The 21272-nt window shown below is 44.1% G+C and overlaps 1 protein-coding gene across 8 annotated transcripts in view; it reads left to right on the forward strand.

Moving 5' to 3' along the window:
* The window catches only part of STK31 (serine/threonine kinase 31), a 482717-nt gene that overhangs the window by 236411 nt on the left and 225034 nt on the right, over nt 1-21272 (forward strand). For 7 of the 8 annotated variants that reach the window (XM_029589101.1, XM_029589104.1, XM_029589105.1 and 4 more), the window contains one exon: nt 18097-18276. The exons of the other annotated variant lie outside the window; for it this stretch is intronic. In XM_029589101.1, the coding sequence (XP_029444961.1) occupies nt 18097-18276 (180 nt within the window). The remainder of the gene's footprint in view (nt 1-18096; nt 18277-21272) is intronic. 8 annotated transcript variants of the gene reach the window in all.

The following is a 21272-nucleotide window of genomic DNA, read 5'->3' on the forward strand; positions in this document are numbered from 1 at the left end:
AACAAAGTACTGCATAAAAGGTCTGAGTACATGTTTCAAGATTTTTTTAAAATGAATTTGCACAAATTTTTGCAGACCTGATTTTGCTTTTTCATTATGGGGTATTGTATGTATTGAGGGAAAAAATGCATATTCATTTTAGAATAAGACTGTAATGTAACAAAATGTGGAAAAAGTGAAATCTGAATACCTTGTGAATGCATTGTAGATTCCGGTCTGCACTGCTGCACATCATTGCTTGTTGCTGTTCTTGCAAACTCCATACCAGTGAATTTGGCACCTGAGACTTTTCAAGAAGTTCTAGCTAAGCTTAGAGACTGGGCTCATAGTTTTAGCCCAGCCCTGCTCCATTAACTATGGAGAATTTGCCGTCCTCACTTTTGGCTATGCCCTGGCAAGTTGAACCATCTTTGGCCCATTTTTGCCTTCATAGCGTAGAGGCTACTATAAGCTCTCTATCTGCTCCCCGAGATTGTGGTGTTATTTACTCACTGGAGATCTAGCTAGCTGCCCTTCATACTGAGACATGACCCTGATTCTCCAAAGGCTGACCCCACTGCTCCGGAGTGTGAGATAACTGGCTAAATTGCTACTTTAAGCTTGGGTAGTTTAATTGGCATTGCATTTGGTAAGTGCAAATTAACTTGGAGTTAAATGCAATGGTTTCCATAATGTTTGTAGCGAGTGCTTTGTTCCACTAAACCAGAAATCTAAACTATCTTATATAAAACCATTATATTTTATGCTGCTACAATAAAAACTATTTTGAACTTCTATCTCTTTGTAAACTTGGACTTTATTTTATCTTTTTTTAATTTAATTTTTATTGAACTTTTCAAATTTTTATCAAGATACAGTATTCAAGAGGATCTTACACATTAATCTTATCAGACAATAAAATAGATTTATCAACTCAGAGAACTTAAACGAATCCTCAAAGAGAAAACAAATGGCGCAAGACCCCGTGCCCGAGCACACCGAATGCATACAAATCAACCCTACACGTATACAGAAACGCCATTCACCGAGCGAAAAAAGATTTCTACGGTCACAGAATACATGACCTCGTCTTTGATCCCAAGGCCCTATTTTCTTGTGTCAGAGCTCACTAAAACTGTTACCCCATGCATCCCAGACGAACAAGCGCAAGCAAAAGCAAACGAATTGGCAATTTTTTCCACAACAAAATTACTAATTTACTAACCCTCCTGCCTGTTAATTCCACTTCCACTCACATCTCCAGCCCCCCCCTCTCAAATTCCGGACCCTCACTGGATTCATTTGAGCTCACCTCTGCTCTGGAAATTGAATCCCTTATAAAGAAAATGAAACCCTTCTACCACCCTCTTGACCAAATCCCAACCAAGCTTCTTCTATCTGTGCCTGACTCCATCTCCAAGTACCTAGCCGACATCATAAACTGCTCACTATCTCAAGGAATCTTCCCGGACATCCTAAAAATTGCCACCCTCAAACCCCTTCTGAAGAAAGCAAATCTAGATCCTAGAGAACTCAACAACTTCTGCCCCATTTCCAACCTACCTTTTCTGGCAAAGATCATAGAAAAAATAGTTAACAGCCAATTATCTGAATACCTGGAAGATCACAACATCCTCCACTCATCGCAATATGGATTTCGCACAGCTCTAAGCACCGATTCCCTCCATCTCCCTCACAGATCATCTCATCATGGGTATGGACTCCGGTCACTCCTTCCTTCTAATACTCCTCGACATCTCGGCAGCATTTGACACGGTGAATCACTCCACTCTCCTTAAACGACTTTCGGACATCGGGATAACAGGTACGGCCTTCAAATGGTTCAACTCCTTTCTCATGAACAGAGGCTACAAAGTAAAGATTAATAATAAGGAATCTCCGCTCATCAACACCACTAGAGGTGTTCCACAGGGCTCCTCTGTCTCCTACACTATTCAACCTATACCTTCTTCCCCTTTGCCAGCTGCTTACGAATCTTAAACTCAAACACTATCTCTACGCCGACTATGTCCAAATCCTGATCCCAATAACCGAATCCCTCACAAAAACACTGAAGTTCTGGGACAACTGCCTCCAAGATATCAACAATCTCCTTACCACTTTAAACCTTGTTCTTAACACGTCTAAGACAGAAATGCTCCTTATATCTCTCAACCACAATGATAACATACATTCAAGTCACACAAACACCCTGGTCAGCCAAGCAAGAGACCTCGGAGTTATAATTGATAACCAGCTAAATCTAAAAAAGTTCATCACCAACACAACCAAAGACTGCTTCTTCAAACTTCAGGTACTAAAAAGACTCAAACCGCTACTGTACTTTCAAGACTTCAGATCGGTACTCCAGGCCATTATATTCTCCAAATTAGATTACTGCAATTCCATTCTGCTAGGCCTTCCCGCCTCTTCCACCAAACCACTTCAGATGCTACAAAATTCGGCCGCTAGAATTCTAACAAACTCCAACAGAAAAGACCACATTACACCCATCCTAAAAAACCTGCATTGGCTCCCAGTAAACTTTAGAATTCTTCACAAGTGTCTCACCATCATCCATAAAACCATTTACAACAGAACACCCACTGATTTACACTACCCACTCACGCTGCACTTCTCTTCTAGACCCATCAGAGAAGCATACAAGGGCTCGCTACACCCCCCCCCCCCTCCCAGCCAAATCCACACATCTCCCATCCACCAAAGATCGAGCCTTCTTGATAGCGGCTCCAACCATCTGGAACTCCATGCCCCCAGATCTTAGACAAGAACCCTGCAGACTGACATTCAGAAAAACTCAAGACATGGCTATTTCTACAAGCCTTCCCTGATCTATAACCGCCCGAACTATAACAAATCGCCATGGTTCTCCAGTCGACGTACCACATCCCTGACTTGGCTTCTGACTATACATTAATTAGTCCCGAGTTTTATGAACTGACACTATTTAGTCAGGAACATATGATATTGTTACAGCCCTGAGTATATATTTACATTTTTGAAATAATCCAGTCCTGAGTACATGTTTTATTATAATCCTGAATATTTATTTGACTAGATATTATTTATTTCTGAGACTAGATATTATTTATTTCTGTGTTAGCCATGTCTCTGGCTCTTCCTCCTCCCAGTTCATGTGCCCCTGTTTTATTGTAACTTTTGTTCACTTGTTCTCTCTTCGCCTATTGTTCATGTTGATGTTAATGTTTTTGCACCATTGTTTCTTGTAAACCGATATGATATGATTGGTATGAATGTTGGTATAAAAAAGCCCTAAATAAATAAAATAAAATAATCCTTCTTTATACTAATACATAATATTAGGAAAAATTTAGAGACAGTGCAGTAAGATTACTTGGAGCAGTTGTCAAGGAAAACATTATAACAACTGTTATCTCCATCTTATTTTCGTTACCCAGATCTGTGGGAGTCCAGATGCAATCTCAGCTGTTCCAGGTAATTAAAAATATACCTAGTATTCTGGTATAGAATCAAACAGCGACAGGGAAATTTTAGTATCAATTTAGCCCCTCTCAACAACTTCAGACCTCATTGAAATAAACTTTCTTCGGAGTTGCGTAGTACGAGCTAAATCTGGAAAAATTCTAAGGTTTTGACCATAAAAATTCTGCTTTTGATTCCGAAAATATAGCTTTAATAATGAATCTCTTTCCATTAAGAATGCAAATTGTACAATTAAAGTGGCTCTTGATTTTATATTTACTTCAAATGACTTCTCCAATATATCTGTTAAATCCAAATTTATCTTAGATTGTTCTCCCAATTGCTGTTTCTCTTCTCTCCTCAAGGGAAGATAATATATTCTTGAAATAGCTGGAATTGCAGTCTCTGAATACTTCAATATATTTATTAGATAGCTTCCAAACAAGTCTATCGGGGATATCAAATGATTTCTTGGAAAATTTAAAACTCTAAGATTTAGGTTTCTAATTTGATTTTCCAAAGATTCTATTTTATCCATGCATATCTTTTCAGATCTAATCAAATTAGATTGAATTTTATCATTTTCCACCATCTTCCCTTCTAAAGTATTCACAGCTCCTTTCAATTTTCCAACCTTTTGATTAGTAGTCATATTTTGCTGTAAAACATCCTGCATTTTAACAGACAAGTTAATTGATTTTTGCATTGTAAGAAGAATATTCCCTATCTGTTCTAAGGAACATTTCTTTGAGGATAAAGATGTTACCTCCCTTGACATTATCTGAATATCCTCATCTCTTCCCTATAGTGGCCTTCCCATCCTGTTACAAAGATGTTATTACTCCTGGTTCCTTGGAACCCAACCCCATGGGCCTTTCTGAGGTTGCAGATATACTGTCTGCCCCTCTCTGGATACCAGGAGTTACTAATAACAATTGTTCTTGAAAGTCATTATCATTCCTACCCGATGGAGGTGCAGGTTTTGCTGGGGCTCCGGGGCTTAAAGATGTTTCAAATGTCTTGGGGCTCACCTCCTGCTCCAGGGTGACATCCCCTGCGACTCCACCCGAAGCTATGGATGAAGTTCTTATGAAACAGTCTTCAATCCGAGGTTGACTCATATTTGATACGCGTAGAGGACATCTCTTTAACTCGTGCCTTCCTTTTAGTGTGTGGCATATCAGAAAAATCCGTAGTAAACTTTGACATAGTTAGCACTACCATGGAGGAAGGCTGATCACAGAGTGATAAAAAAATATTCAGACTGCAGTGTCTCTGGGACCTTATTTTATCTGATTTAAATGTTAAAACCATGTAAGACTAAAATCCCTTACATATACCCTTCTTTCTTCAATATCTGCTAAGCCTATTTGATTCAGGTTTTAAAACTGAGTTCTGTGTGCTATAACAGTATACCATCAAAATTTGGAAGGTCGTTCTATTTCCCATCAGCCTACAGTAGCCAGATTTCTGAAAGGCTTAAACACCTTAAGCCTCCAGTCAAAGATCCTCCTGTACCTGGGGTTCTAAGTATGGTTCTTGCTCAACTCGTGAAAGAACCATTCAAGCCTTTGGCAACAGTGGAACTAAAATTCCTTCCTTGGAAAGTATTAAGTTTTAATTATTTTGAGTATTCTCTGCTTGGAGAATGAACAAGTTGCAATCCTTAGTGTCATGCTCTCCCTATACCAGGGGTCGGGAACCCATGGCTCGCGAGCCAGATATGGCTCTTTTGATGGCTGCATCCGCCACACTTTCCAGTCCCCCGCTGACCCAGCTGCTCCCCGGTCCTCCTCCGCCCGGGCTTAAAATGCTGTCAGCCCGGGCGGAACGCGGCAGAATTGCTAGAGTCGGCGGCACTGGCATGCTCTCTTCTTCCAGCCCCCCCCACCCCCCCCGCGGCCCAGAAGAGGAAGTGGTGAGCATCGGGTGCGTGCGCAGGAAGAAGAGACCACGCTAGTGTGGTCAGCGTCGGTCCGACGAAAAGAAGACTGTGCCGCATGGCTCGGAAGAAAATAAAGAGCTTCAACCGCGGCCGATGGGACGACTCCTCTGCGAGGGCTGAAAATGAAGGAGGTTAGTGTTAGGAGGCTGCTGCTGCAGCGAGTTCCCGGGGTGGGGGGAGAGAGAGTGAATGAGCGAGCAAGCATGTGTGTTTGAGATCCTGTGTGTGTGAGTGAGAGATTGCATGAATGTGAATGATTGAGAGCCTGTATATGTGAAAGAGTACCGTATTTTCCGGCGTATAAGACGACCCCCCCTTTTTTATACATATTTTTAAGAAAAAAAATAATTTTACACTCAAACAGGAGCAACCCTATCTATGAAAAGGCAACACTACAAATACCGTATATCAGGCCCTAAAAACCAATATACCTCTTATTAGGAAAACAGAACTAGCAAGCAGCTATAGATCCCCACACATAAATAATTGTAAAACTATACTAATAAGCAGAATAAATGTTTCAAAACAGCTATGAACAGAATAACATCCAACAATTAAAAACTCATAAAAACTATTAAACATTCTCCAAACACCAATAAAATATTTCAAAAAAGCAGACACATCACATAATATTAAATAATTAAAATGGCAGTCAATCAAGAAAAATAAACTTAAAAAGCCACCTTTCCTTACCCCCTCCAGCAGCTCTCCTATTCCTCTTCCTTAGGGCCCATGTCTCACACACACACACACCATACCAGTCATGCCCCCATGACCAGTTTCTGTCTCTCACACACCAATCATTTCCCAAACAGTCTTTGACACACACACCAGACACCTTCCTGAACAGTTTCTCTCATGCCATACACACACACAGGCTTCCCACTCCCGTGTTCTGCTTACCGTACATATACGGGCTTCTCACTCTCATAATCACTTTCTCTGTCTCACACACACACACCAGTCTCTCATTTCCATGCTCACTCTCCACGTGCACAGGCTTCTCATTCCCTGAATCACATTTTCTCTCACATTCACACACACCAGTCTCTTTCTTTCTCTCACACACACAGTCACCTTATCAACCAGTCTCTCTCTCATGCACGCGCACACACACACACAGCCAGCCCTCCCGCTCCCATGCTCTCTCTCACATAATCAGGCTTCTTACTCCCATGCTTTCTCACATACCCAGATTTCTCACTTCCATGCTTTTTCTCTCTCTCACACTCACATACACATCAGTCATCTCTCTGAGCAGTCACTTTCATTGTCTCTCACACACGAGCTCGCTGACCAGTTTCTCTCAATCACACACATGCTCTCAATCAAATGCATTCTCTCACTTACACACAGGCTGGCTGCTTCTCTCTCTCTCTCTCTCTCTCACTTTCACCCCCCCCCCCCCCCCCCGAGCACAAATAGTAGCTGCAGCAGCTTCCTCCTCCAGCCCCCGCAGGCCAAGAAAGAAGAAACCCATCGGCCGCAGGAGGCTCATGCTGCTGTCTCCTTTCCCGATTACCAGCTCCTTCGACTGCTCGGGGCCGTTCCTGCTGTCGCCGCTGCAATTTTTTCACGCGGCACGGCTCTTTCTTCCCGCGCATCACTTCCTGTTCCGGTTCAAAGGGGGGGGGGGGGGGCGGCGGGAAGAAGAAAAGGGCAGCCGCGGATGCCACAGCTTTTTTTTTTTTTTTTTGCACCGCTGCCGTTCCCGCTGGGCTTGAACGTGCTGATAGCCCAGCGGCAACGGCAGTGCAGTGCGCGGGAAGGAGAAAGCCGTGCCGAATGAAAAAATTGCAGCGACGATAGCAGGAACGGCCCCGAGCAGTCGAAGGAGCTGGTAATCGGGAAAGGAGACAGCAGCATGAGCCTCCCGCGGCCGATGGGTTTCTTCTTTCTGGCCTGCGGGGGCTGGAGGAGGAGGCTGCTGCAGCTACTATTTGTGCTCGGGGGGGGGGGGGGGGGGGGGTGAAAGAGAGAGAGACAGCCAGCCTGTGCGTAAGTGAGAGAATGCATTTGATTGAGAGCGTGTGTGTGTGATTGAGAGAAACTGGTAAGAGAGCAGGTGTGCCCTATAAGACGATACCCGGCGTATAAGACGACCCCCGACTTTTGAGAAGATTTTCTTGGGTTAAAAAGTCGTCTTATACGCCGGAAAATACGGTATGTCTGTGATTGAGAGCCTGCCTGTGAGAGAGAGAGCATGAATGTAAGTTTACGATTGGGAACCTGTATGTGTAAGTTTGTGATTGAAAACCTGTTTTCAATCACAAAGAGTATGTGTGTGTGATTGAGATCCTTTGTGTGTGAGAGAAATCATGTGTATGTATGATTAAGAGCCTGTGTGTATAAGTAAGAGAGAGCATGTGTGTCTGTGTGTGATTGAGAGCTGGTTTAGGTGAGGGAGCATGTGAGTATGTGATTGAGAGCCTGTGTGTAAATGACAGAAAGAGAGGACATGTTTATAAGCATGTGAATGAGAGTCTGTGTGAGAGAAAGACAGCATGTATTTATGTGATTGAAAGCCTGTGTAAGCGTGAAAAGATAGCATGTGTGTAAATGTGTAATTAAGAGCCTATATAAGTGAAAGAGAAAAAGCATGTGTATATGTGAGTGACTGAGAGCATGTGTGTATAGGTGTGTAATTGAGAGCCAGTGTGAGAGAGAGCGCTGGTATGTGACTGAGAGGAGAAAGTTCCAAGCAAACCACCCCTCCTCCTGCTAATTCAGAACAATCTCAGGACACCTGGATATCAAACGTTCCCAGGTATGCAGAGCAAAAAATTTTTTGTATCCTTATTAATTTTCATTACTGGGTCTTTGTCTGCTATTTTGAAATATTTTGTTGGTATCTGGAAATGTTTTATATGAGTTTTTAATTATTGGATATTCCACTCATCAGCTGTTTCAAAATATGTTCTTTTTGTTAGTACAGTTTTACTGCTGATGATTTTATATTTCTTGATTTGTTTTATAAGGATGGGTGATGTTTCTTTTTTCCTTTGTTACACTGCATACAGAGACTCTGGCTTATTGCAGTTTCCAATTCAGTTTTTTCTGCATGCTTCTAGTTATGTGTTTTGGTCTCTTTATTCTATGTTAGGTGAGGGTCAGCACGTGATTCAGGTGAGGTTTTCTGCTGGCGTGTAGTTTCTGTGTAGGACTCGATAGCAGCCTGACTTGGTCCGTTTTCCTAATAGGAGATGTATTGGTGTCTTAAGGCCTGGTGTAATATTTTCAGAGACTTATTGTACTTTAAAAGTGTGATCTTACATAAAATGCACACATTTACTTGTATTTAGCTTTAAACATTGTATGGTTCTCAAGGAATTACATTTTAAAATGTGGCGTTTATGGCTCTCTCAGCCAAAAAGGTTCCTGACCCCTGCCCTATACTCTTATTTTCCACAAGAGTTGTTTTGAACCCATTCTAAATTTCTACCAAAAGTAATCTCTCAACTTTATCTTAATCAATTTATTGTCCTATAAACTTTTTTTTTTTTTTTTTGCAAGATCACACCCCAGTACAGGCAAACAGGTTCCTCACACATTGGACTGCAGAAGGGTTTTGTTCTCTTTAGAAAGAACAAAATATTACAGGAAGTTTTTGCTTTCAACCCACACAGGTTTATTTTTGGTTACAAAGAGGACTCCATTTGGATTGCTGGTTCCATCTTTTATTGTTATAAGCAATTGGGACAATATCTTCAATCTAAGGTAAAACCCCATAAACTCAGGGCTACACCATCGTCCTTAGCACATCTTTGTTCTGCATTCAAAGCAGATAAGCAAAGCTGCCATTTAGTCTTCAGTACATACTTTCGCTATGCAACTGCCTGGAAAATTCTTCCTGTTAAGACTCAGTTTTGCCTAAGCAGTTCATCTCTCCCTCCAGTCTTGGGATAAACACAGGTTGCATGTTCTTCTGATAACATAAAGCATATTGAAAAACTTATCAACTTAGGAGTCCCCATTTGTGTGATTGTTTCCTGCCCTGCCTGTCCATGGAGAAAGCTGTTGCTCACCTGTAACAAGTGTTCTGTATAAACAGCAGGACAAATCAGTCATACAATCCCACCCTCTTCCCTGATAGAATTGAAGGTTAGCTTGCTGTAAAGAGGAAACTTGCACAGTAAGCAGTGTGGGGTAGTATGCACATTTTAGATGTCAGCCCACTTTTGTGACTGATCTGTCCTGCTGTCTGAGAGCACCTGTTACAGGTGAGCTACTTTGGTTTTTTCAGCCACAGTCATGGTAATGAACTTCAAAGTTTGTGAAAATGTTTATAAGTAGATCTGTAAAATAGTATAAAATACAAAACTACAGTTAAATATCACCCTCGTACACTTGTAGAAAAATGGGTTGAATTAGCACAAGTGTCTTAAACTGAACTTTATTTCAACCTCTGTTCTTGTGCTTTTCTGATTTATTTTTTTAAACAGTGGCAAATGCTGAAGCTGTGGAATTACTGACATGCCATAGGTGCTAATTTAATCACTTTTCTGTGGGCTGCCTTTTATCCCATATATGTAGTGACCTTCCTTGTCAGATTTGTTCTCCCCCCCCCCCCCCCCCCCCCCCCCAGGAATTTCAGTGTGTTAAACAAAAAAACAGAAGCAATTGGTTGAAAAAAGAACTCATATTTCTGGGGAAATACAATTTTTGTTTCTATAATAAACACTGAAATTCCTGGGAAAAATAAAAACTGAAAACAAACGTCCTTACATATATACTATTTTCGGTTTCTGGGGGAAGTTTGTTTCAGTAACTCTATTAGATTCTGGCCTTTAAACATTCTTTAGAGGAGCTAACAAGGTAATGACCAAATGGTTCGTCCAGTCTGCCCAGCGAGTTTCTTATGGTAACTATTACTCCGTGCAGGATTTACCCCCATGTTTCTGTTAAGGGTAGTAATATTAACAATGAAAACCAAGCAACTGTCAATCATAAAATTACTGCTAGCAACATTTTTACAAGGTAAGCAGCCTTCTTGTTTCAGACAATGCTGCTTGAATGTTCTTTGCTTTTGGACTTAGTAATAGAAGCAGTCCTATACTTTTTCCCTAATGTCTGCATATTAGTATCCCTGGACCGTAAAAGTCAGGGCCCAGCATTCATTGTCTTCTGAATCCATTTCCCCTTTTTTCTTGAAGTATAATGCATGTGTAGTACCTGTTTAAAAGCAATAAAAACAAACCTTTTTTCAAGCAATTGAAACTTAAGACAAGATGCTATGAATACCGATTTCTATACGTGACAGCTTTTTATGTCAATGAGAAAAGTGAAATTTTATTTTAAAAGATTTATATTCTGCTTTATACATAGCATGTTTGCAGCGGATTGCATTTTTGGACATACATAATCTTAAATACAAACAGAAAAAAAAGCACAAAACAGGGAGTGAAGATGCCTATTAGACACAGGTGCACATGCCGGAGGATCCTGGTATTAGGAAAGTCTGTGCTGAAGGCCTTTATGAGAGTAACTTGTCTCTTTCCTGACTCCTGAGGATCCTGGTCACATGGCTCTTCCTCTGGTTTTATCCTTGATGTTTCCCACATGCTCTTGGAAGTCTTCCTCCCACTTTTTGCTGCATACTGTCCTTCCCTAGTCTCTTCTACTGGCCTCCAACAGGGAAGAACCCTGATAGCTCAGCACTGGTGACAGAAGCCACTAGAATACTTAAAGAATTTAAATGATTTCTATTGTGTGCTGGTTAAGCTGGCTGAGCAGCATATAGCTGGCTGATGCGGATTCAGCAGAGCCCTGAGAGGTGTTTGCTCTTAGTGCTTCCCTGTGGCTACCATTTTGTTCACATGGTTCACAGTGAGGTTCTGCGGGTGCCATCTTAAGAAATCTGTATTACTGGAGGTTTCACAAACTGTAAGGGCTGTAGCCCTGAGAAAATTACTTTATAGTGCTTTTTGGGTTACTTTACATCTGAAAAGGAATAAATACGTGTAAGGGGCGAAGATGTATGAACTCAAGTTATGTACTTCTAAGATCCCCAGTATCACTTTGGTCTTTTTTATTCTTTCCAACATATGGGATGTTGGAAAGAACTATATAAAAGGGATTGATATCCAACTGTAGGCATAATAACTTTCCTACACACCTCTCATATGCACTTACTATATCCATGACTCTACATTCTTCCCCCCACCCCACCACAGAAAATGCAGCAGCTGTTTAGTTCACCTCCTATACCCACATATACATATACATGCACACCCCCCTCACAATGGCATCTACTACCTAAATACATCCTTGCCCCCACATACACATCTCTGCCACATTCACACCCCACCCGCCCTCCTATACCTTTCTCATACAATCCCTTCATTCCACCTAAACACTCCCCCCACTATAAACCACACTATGCCCACACATACCTCTTCTACCAATATATTGGAAAGCATTCCTAAAGCCATGCCTCTACATGCTTTCCCTACTTTTTCTTTTTTTAAACTTTATATTTATTACTTGTTTGGAAAAGCCCTATTCATGATTTTTCACACTTGATCAAATTTCACAGAATCTAAAGTCCTATATATATTGTCTGTATATTTGACATATTTTCATTACTGATGTGTGGGTGTTTGGTATACTCCCAAAGTAGGCATAGCATGTCTCATACAAGCTGATGAGCCAAAGCATGTACTGCACCAGTTTGAGGTTGACCATCTTGAATTGAATACTAGATCATGTTTGTATACAATGTCCGGACATTGTGATGCTTATTTGAGCAATAGCTTTCTGTTCCTGAACATACCCAGATCAGTCCAGAAAAGTGGGTTGTGTATCCCTACCAGCAGGTGGAGTCAGAAGAATTAGAACTTTGGGCACTGCTACATAACGAGAGTGCCATCTGCAGTCACTCAGTATTTCTCTGACTCAAACGGGTGGTACAGATGCACACCTGCAGTCTTTAGTTATATTTTTATTTAGTTTGAATTAAATTTTTTGGTTTATGGTTGCTTCCTGAGGTGTTAGGTGCCTTCGTGGGCCATCCCTGAGTAGAAGCTGGGCGTCCGGGGAATTGGATATTCCTGTCAGGGTTTCGCCCGCCACAGTTTGGTGTCTGACGACCAGGGGCTCCTGGCTATTCACTGTCTCTCCTACAGCTGCTCCCTTGTCTCCTGCAACAGCTTTTTCTCTGTTTTGGTAAAGTTTAATTAAAAAAAAAAAAAAATGCGGTTTTCACTGCAGCTGACTGACAGTCTTCAGTGCTGAGGTAAGGAGAGGTGCAGGAGGGACCTGGTCTTTTAAGGCCGGCCGGGGAAGCTGTCAGCAGTGTTCCCCTCAGCTCCCCGGGGCTCCGGGTAGTTTTCTGAGGGCAAAGGTGAGTTTTTCTCTGTGTGCCTCGTTTACTCGCCGCTTCCCTACTGGGGGGCCTTGCGATTTCACTATAGACAGGCTCCTTTCCTGCGGCACAGCTGCTTGCGTGTTTTTTTTTTCTCCTCAGCTGGTAGTCTCTTAGCCCGCAGCGTGACAAGTTTGTTTTTTACGGCCCTGCCTGACTGAAATTTTCTCCACGTTGCGGCACTGAGCATTTTTTTTCATTCACGCCATTTTCTATTTCACTTCAGACTATTGGCGCACTGCTGTGGCTAGGACCAAAAACAGGCCTGCCGCGCGTGTGGGTCACGCGGCCAGGCATTAGATGTGGCCTCCTTATGCGCAGCGTGTTCCCCGGGGTTAGAGGGCTCTTCAGGGCTTCTTGCCTCCTCCCTCAGGGAGGGAATGTCTGTCTTGCCTTTGGCTTCGTGGGAAGAGGATTCTCCGCCTGTTCTAGCCCCCAGTGAGGGAAGACCTCGCTGGGGGAACCGATGATATCACCCCAGCTGACTTGCCAGTGGGGGAGGGGGAGCCGGAGGGGTTTTCCCCAAAATTTGTCATCCTTATGCACTAGGCTTTCCTGGCAAGGAAATGCTCAGCGGTAAAGCGGCCTGGTCTCCTGGGGGCAGGTTCGGACCCGCCTGAGAAAAGAGGTCTGGGTACGGACCCTCATCAGTGTTTCCCTGATCAGGCTCACCCCACAGGGGATTCTCCCCGGGGTCTGGGGCGATGCCGGTTTCTGGGGTAGTAGGGGCGGCAGACCCGGATCCACGGCCGGATCCAGCTGATGTGAATACTGATGATCCGGATGAGCCTGATGACCCTCCTGCGGAGGTGGATGACCCCAGTGTGGTGCTTTTGTTCAAGCGGGATGAGTTAAGACCCTTTATTCCCCAGGTCCTTGAAGTTCTGGGACTTAAGGTTTCTCAAGAAGAGTCTGACAAAGAGGGTGTCAATCCAGTCCTCGACGGCATTAGGGGTCCCACAACATCTTTTCCTCTACCTAAGAAGGCTTGCAAGCTAGTGACCCGGGAGTGGGAGACTCTGGATTCCGGCTTGAAGGTGGGCAGAGCTATGGCGAAACTGTTCCCGTTATCGCCTGTTTCGGATTTACTGAAGATTCCAAAGGTGGACGCCGTGGTCTCAGCAGTCACGAAAAAAAACCTACTATCCCGGTTGCTGGGGTGGCTGCCTTTAAGGATATGCAGGACCGTAAACTGGAGATCCAGTTGAAGCAAGCATTCGAGGTTGCCGCCCTAAGCCTTCGGGCGGCAGTTTGTGCTAGCTTCATGCAGAGGGCCTGTCTGTGTTGGGTCCAGGAGTCTGCTGCCGGGGCCAGTATGAGCGACAGTGGGGCTCTACAGTCCAACCGCCTAGAAGCAGGCATCTCTTATGTTGCAGATGCTTTGTGTGATCTGGTGAGGACCTCTGCGAAGAGGTATGGTGTCCTTGGTGTCACTGCAGCGTCTCCTCTGGCTACGAAATTGGGTGGTGGATTTGTTCTCCAAGTCCCCAGCCTTGTAATCTACACTTTAAAGGCAAGCTCCTGTTTGTGGAGGATCTGGATCAGCTGGTAAAGCTGCTTGCCAAATCAAAGGGCAATCTGTTGCCAGAAGATAAAAGATCTTCAAAGAAAATCTTCCCTCCTCGAGCTAGGTTTCGGGGCACTCGCCGCTTCAGAGCGGCGAGTGCCCCGAAACCTCCTGCTTCTAAGCCTGCTTTGGGGCAACAGCAGTCCTTTCGAGGTGGTCACCAGCCCGGAAGAGATTCGGGAGATCTTGGTGCAGGAAGTAATAAAAAACCCCCAATGAAGCCACGAGCACCCATTCCGACTTCGAAGCTGTCAGAGGCAGATTATCCAACTTTTACACTGAATGGGCAAGAATTACATCAGACCACTGGGTCTTAGAAGTGATCAAAGACGGGTATGCACTGGAGTTTTCGCGCCCAGTCCGGGAGGTTTTTGTGGAGTCCTGAGTGGCCTCAAGTGTCAAGCGAGAGTCGGTCCGGGTGACTCTGAAAACTTCTCGAGCTCAAAGCTATTGTCCCAGTTCTGGGGGCTCAACAGGGACGAGGTCTGTACTGCATGTACTTTGTGGTCCCGAAGAAGGAGGGCACGTTTCGGCCCATCCTCGATCTGCAGAAGGTGAACCATTGCCTTCGAGTTCCTTGCTTTCGTATGGAAACCCTGAGGACAGTGATGGCCACGGTTCGAAAAGGGGAGTTTCTCGCTTCTCTGGACCTCACAGGTGTATTTACACATTCCAATCCGGCTGAATCACCAGATGTTTTTGCGGTTCAAGGTCTTGGGACGACACTTCCAATTTCTAGCCCTCTCGTTTTGGTCTCACAACAGCTCCTCGCATGTTCACCAAGGTGATGGTGGTGGTGCCAGCCTTCCTTCGTCAGGAGGGAATCTTGGTCAACTCGTACCTGGGCGACTGGTTGATTCGCACGAAATCTCGGGAGGACTGCGATAGATCGGTGCACATGGTGAACATTGCGATCCCTAGGTTGGGTAATCAATGTGCAGAAGAGTCACTTGGAACCCACTCAGAAGTTGATTTATCTCTGAGCACAATTTGATACCTTGCTGGGCAAAGTGTTTCTAGTGGTGGACCGAATAGGGAAGTTGCAGGAACAAATACATTCCCTTCTTTGAAGGAACAATTCCACAGTGTGGCATCTTCAGGTCCTGGGCTCCATGGCTTCAACCTTGGACTTGGTTCCTTGTGCATTCGCTCACTTAAGACCTTTACAGCGTGCATTTTTGTCTTGCTGGAGCTTGGAGTCGGAGCAATTCCATCTACCAATGCCTCTACTTCCGGAATCCAGAGCCAGTCTGTCATGGTGGCTGTCGCTGGACAATCTGGAACCGGGGGGTGGATTTGGACACTCCAAATTGGCTGATAATCTATACCGATGCCAGTCTCTCAGGTTGAGGGGCAGTGTGTGTAGACAGGTCTGCCCAAGGACTCTGGTTGGCAATGGAAAGATCCTGGTCCATAAACAGGCTCGAGACCAGGGCTGTACGCGACCGGTGGTGTACATCAACCGGCAAGGCGGGACTCAAAGTCCCACCGTAGCACTGGAGGTACGTCTTCTGTTCACCTGTGCGGAGCGCCGTCTAGAGAGCATTGCTGCATTCCATGTCGCGGGAGTAGAGATCGTGCAAGCAGATTATCTCAGCCAATAGCAATTAGACCCAGGGGAATGGGAACTATCTCTTGAGGCGTGGAATCTCATTTGCACCAGTTGGGGAACTCCTCAGCTGGATCTGATGGCAACGCAGGCGAATGCAAAAACAATTTGTTTTTTCAGCCGTCACAGAGAATAGGGCTCTGTGGACATAGATGCGCTCATGTGTCCTTGGCCCACGGGGATTCTTCTGTATGCCTTCCCGCCCTGGCCCCTCATAGGTCGGCTTCTCTGTCGCATAGAGCATCACGCGGGAAGGGTGATTCTGGTGGCGCCGGAGTGGCCACGTCGTCCGTGGTTCGCGGATCTAGTATGCTTCGCTCTAGAGGGTCCACTTCAGCTGGCTCATCTAACGCATCTGCTCCGTCAAGTTCCCATATTTACGGATCGGGAGAATCGCTTCTCTCTCGTGGCCTGGCTTTTGAGAGGAGACGTTTATGCTTGGAGGGTTATTCAGAACAAGTCATTTCCACCCTCCTGCAGGCGAGACGTCCAGCCACCTCTATGGCCTATGTGAGAGTTTGGAAGCTTTTTGAGACGTGGTGTCATCAGCATTCCTGCGACTCTTTAGTGGTGGATGTTCCTCGGGTGCTTGACTTTCTGCAAAAGGGCCTTGTTAAGGGCTTGGTGTTCAATTCCCTTCGTGTACAAGTTGCAGCTCTAGGTGCCTTGCGGGGAAACTATGATGGCTGTTCACTGGCAGCGCATCCGGATATTGCTCTGTTTCTTAAGGGGGTCAAACATTTGCGCCCTCCCATCCGTTCGATGTGTCCGGATTGGAGTTTGAATTTAGTCCTGAAAGTTCTATTGGTGCTCCTTTTGAGCCTCTTCGTGGAGTTTCCCTGAAAGATCTGACTTTGAAAACTGTGTTTTTGGTGGCAATTTGCTAGACCTGTCGGATCTGAGTTGCAGTCGCTGTCTTGGGATCCTTTCCATCGGATTTACGACTATCGGGTATCGTTACATACGGTTCCGTCCTTTGTTCCTAAGGTGGTTTCAGCCTTTCACGTCAGTCAAACTGGAGCTTCCGGGATTCCCTAACCTGTCCCGGGAGTCTTCTCAGAACAGAGACCTTCATCTTTTGGATGTGCAGCGCACCTTATTGCGTTATCTGGAGGTTACCAATGACTTCAGACGTTCCGATCATTTGTTTTCTTTGGTGGCCCAAAGAAAGGGGGACAAAGCGTCAAAGGCGACCATATCTCGGTGGATTAAGGAAGCCATTTGCGCAGCATACATAGCCCGAGGGCGTCAGGTGTCTTTGGGTCTCAGCTCATTCCACTCGGGCTCAGACTACCTCCTGGGCGGAGTGTCAGTTACTGTCACCTCAGGAGATTTGTAGGGCAGCAGTGTGATCGTCGATTCACATTTTTACAAAACATTACCGATTGGACGTTAAGGCTTTTGATGAACATCCTTCGGGGGGAGAGTGCTTCGTGCGGGTCTTTCGGGTTCCCGCCCAGTGTAGGGTAGCTTGGGTACATCCCACTTTTCTGGATTGATCTGGGTATGTTCAGGAAATGAAAATTGGTTCTTACTTGCTAATTCTCGTTCCTGTAATACCACAGATCAGTCCAGAGGCCCACCCCTTTCTTCAGATACCGAAAGACTGTCTTGGTCAGAACCTGCTTAATTTTTTTTTATTGTTGAAACTCCTTTTTTTGCAGACATGATTCATGGAGCAGTTTTTAGCAGTTGTTCGGTCTGGTTTTTGCCAGTGGCGAAGTGGTAGTCCGGAAATTTGGTTGGGTGCTACCCTTCGTTATTTAGTTCTGTTAGCATGGGCTTGAGTACAGGTCAATACTGAGGGTGGTGGGGGGGGGGGGGGGGGGGGAGGATATAGAAATATAAAATATAGAAAAGATGTTTATCTGTGTATGTGTGTGTATATATATATATATATATATATATATATACACACACTAAAAAAAAACTTATTAAAAACAAATTAAAAATTACTATTACAGGAACATGTTATCCTAATGAGAAACAACTCCAGAGGTCATGATCCAAGAGGCTTATTGATCAAATAAGATTAGCATCATAATACCAGGACATTGTATATGCTCATACTTCAGGTTGGTGCAGCACATGCTATGGCAAATTAGCTTGTATGAGACATGCTATACCTACTTTGAGAATGTACCACTTTATATTTATATCTTGTACAGGCTTTATCTAGGACATTGGCTGAAACTTATGGTCAAGTCACTGAAGCAGAAGATTCAGAAAACATTTTTGATATGTTCCATGAGTGGAAATGTGGCAAGATGGAGGAATTCCAGCGAGTCAGAAAGGACACCGATGATTCTCTTGGACAACTCTTATTGTGGTTTTGTTGCATAAGAAAGGTAACTGAGGAAAAGGTAATGTTTTGTATTTGGAGGGCATACCTTTCCCTTAAATATAAAATACATTTTTTATGTAGTTTATAGTCTTTGTGCCCAAAAGGTCGGGGTATTAATGGAGAACAGAATGTAAGATGGAATCTGTTATAACGGAGTCTAATGGGAAGGTAAGCAAGTATAAGGAAGAAAAAAAGAAGCATTTAAGCAGCAGTTTAAAGCAGTGTTTCTCAAGTCAGTTCTGGAGTACCCACTAGCCAGTCTGGTTTTCAGGAGAACCAAAATGAATAAGCAATCGTCCTGATCTCAGCTTGCTAGTATTCTATCTTCAGCAGGTGCATCCCATGCTGTGAATTGAGGCCTTGTAGGCTAATTTGGAAGTCATTGAGCAATTCCTGAGGTAAAAGATTAGCTCTCCCTCCCTCAGTTGAGCAATGCCCTATTGATAGATACTAATAAATAAATAAATGAGGGTAGCTCCTGAGGTGAAAGCTGAGGCTCCCTCCTTCTGTTAGGCAGGCCAAGGCTAGGGATACTTCTGGGCTTGTTTGGGTCTTGTGCTACTCTTATCTTCTTATTCTCTTAATCTGCACCCTCTCTCTCCTCTGCCAGCCTCCTGCTGCTTGCTTTGTTCCTGTTCTCCTTATGTGTACTTTCATAAAGATTAAAAAAAAGACTTCTGAAAGGGTGGTGCCTTGAACAGAGTCTTTGGAGCCACGGGGCTGTGGCAGTGGCAGGCAGCATCGCTGCAATTTAATTTTCACTTTCTGCTGGCTATGATGGTGCCTTTGCAGAGTAGGAAAGGCAGAAATATGTCAGTGGCAGAGCATAGGAAGTGGGCTTCTGCAGCAGCCTTTGGAGGAGAAGAGGCTGGCAAAGAGGTGCTGCATGTATGTCAGGGAGAGCTACAGGATTGCAATGTGGCCTCCGGGGGTGGGGGGGATTTGGAATCATGCCAGCAGAACACAGATGGCTGCTGTTACCCTGGAGAGTCTGGGTCATAGGAGCGGTTTTAGACACTTTATATACAGTCGTTCCATATATAGATCACAATGGTTTACAAAGTGACATTCATAGTTATAATTCATAAGAGAACATAAGATATGCCATAGTGGGTCAGACCAAGGGTCCATCAAGCCCAGTATCCTATTTCCAACAGTGGCTAATCCAAGTCGCAAGTACCTAAACATTAGATAAATCACAAGCTACTATTGCATATTAATTACCGTAATAGTTTATGGATTTTTCCTCTAGGAACTTATCCAGACCCTTTTAAAACCCAGATACACTAACTGCTGTAACTACATCTTCTGGCAATGAATTCTAGAGCTTAACTATGCACTGAGTGAAAAATAATTTGTTTTAAATGAGCTACTTGCTAGCTTCATGGAGTGCCCCCCTGGTCCTTCTATTATCTATTTACATTAACTATTCTATTTCTATTAACTTGTTAAAGTCCTATCATTTTGTAGAATTCTGTTATATCCCCCATCAGTCATCTCTCCTCCAAACTGAACAGCTGTAACATCTTTAGCCTTTCCTCATAGGGCAGCAAATAAACATTGATTACAAAAGAGGTATTTATATGCAGGCATTAATATTTATCAAATGAAATGTTCTAGTACTTAATTAAAACTGATCTAGTACATAAGGCAAAGAATCCTGTCACCTTGGGTCCTTACAGATTTGTGCTCTCTTTTCCTCGGCACTGAAGAGCAGGCCCTGTGAAGGGCTCTGCAATGTCTCCTCCTCAGACTGCAGCCTTGGGTGGATGCAGCTGCTCCTCCTGTGGTGGATGCCTCTTCTTTCTGGGTTTCCTTTTCTGAGGAGTTTTTGAAGTGCTTTCAGCAAGCCTTTAAGAGGTAGTACAAGGTTTGATCCCTGGATATGCTTCAGGTATTCCTAAACTGGCAGAATTTAGGGCTGAGAGAAAGAAGAAGAAAAAAAAAAAAAGCCCAGAACAGTTGATTTTAGAAACTTTGAGGAAGACAGGTTATTTGATTCCGGGGATTCTCTGACCCAGGTTTAAAAGACTCCTGAATGTGGAGGATCTGGAAGAAGGGGAATACGCTCCTGAGAGTGAGGATCCCTTCTCTGTCCAACTCTTGCATTGGGGTGAGTTGGTTTCCTTAATTGTGCAGGCCCCGAGTACGCTGAATATAGTGGTTGACAGGAGGCAGCTCCCAGTTTGGAAGATACTTTTATGGTCAGTATTTGGAAACTCTCCAGATCTTTTCCCTTTCATGATGCTGTTAAAGATCTGGAGCAAACTTTCTTTCCCCAGAAGGAAACTTTAAGGGAAGCCTCCCCTTGACCACGTTTGTATCCTTTGGCTTTGCAGGAAAGACAAATTTCTTTTTCTGAAAACACATGCACTGGTCTGTTCAGTCTCAAAGCGAAGGAGGAGGTTCCCTGAAAGATGCACATGACAAGAAGATAGTCTTTGAAGCTGCCAGCGTGGCTTTGCAGACAACTGCTTGTACACATATTGTGGCAAGGTATGATTTCCATCTACTGTAGCATGCTCAAGAAGAATTGGACGAGCCTCTGTAGTTTAGAGCCAGGAGCAATGTACCTAGTGGATGCTTCCTTTGTTCTGTTGCGATTGGCAGCCAGAGGAATGACGTCATTAGTGGAAGCAAGGAGGTTCCTATGGCTTTGGAACTGGTCTGTAGATTTTATTTCTAAGACTAATCTGACCAAGCTTCTTCTTAAGGGACAGCTGTTTGGTGAAGAGCTTGAGAAGATGGCCAAGGCTTGGGGTGAGTTAAAGGTTTCCAGTCTGCTGGAGAACAGGTCCAAGGGTTCTTCAAGGTCTCTGCCACATTGAAATAAGTTTCAGGACCCCAGGCATTTTAGGCAAGGATGGACATCTGATTCTCGGGAATCCCTGATTTGTTTGAAGGTATTGATCCTTTTGTTCAACCAAAAGAGGAGGTAAAGATGGATTTTTGGGGATCAGGTCCCTCTTGAACATCCCAATATGATTTTAGGGTCCAGTC

Source organism: Rhinatrema bivittatum, chromosome 2 (assembly GCF_901001135.1).
Source record: "Rhinatrema bivittatum chromosome 2, aRhiBiv1.1, whole genome shotgun sequence".
NCBI classification, from domain to species: domain Eukaryota; kingdom Metazoa; phylum Chordata; class Amphibia; order Gymnophiona; family Rhinatrematidae; genus Rhinatrema; species Rhinatrema bivittatum.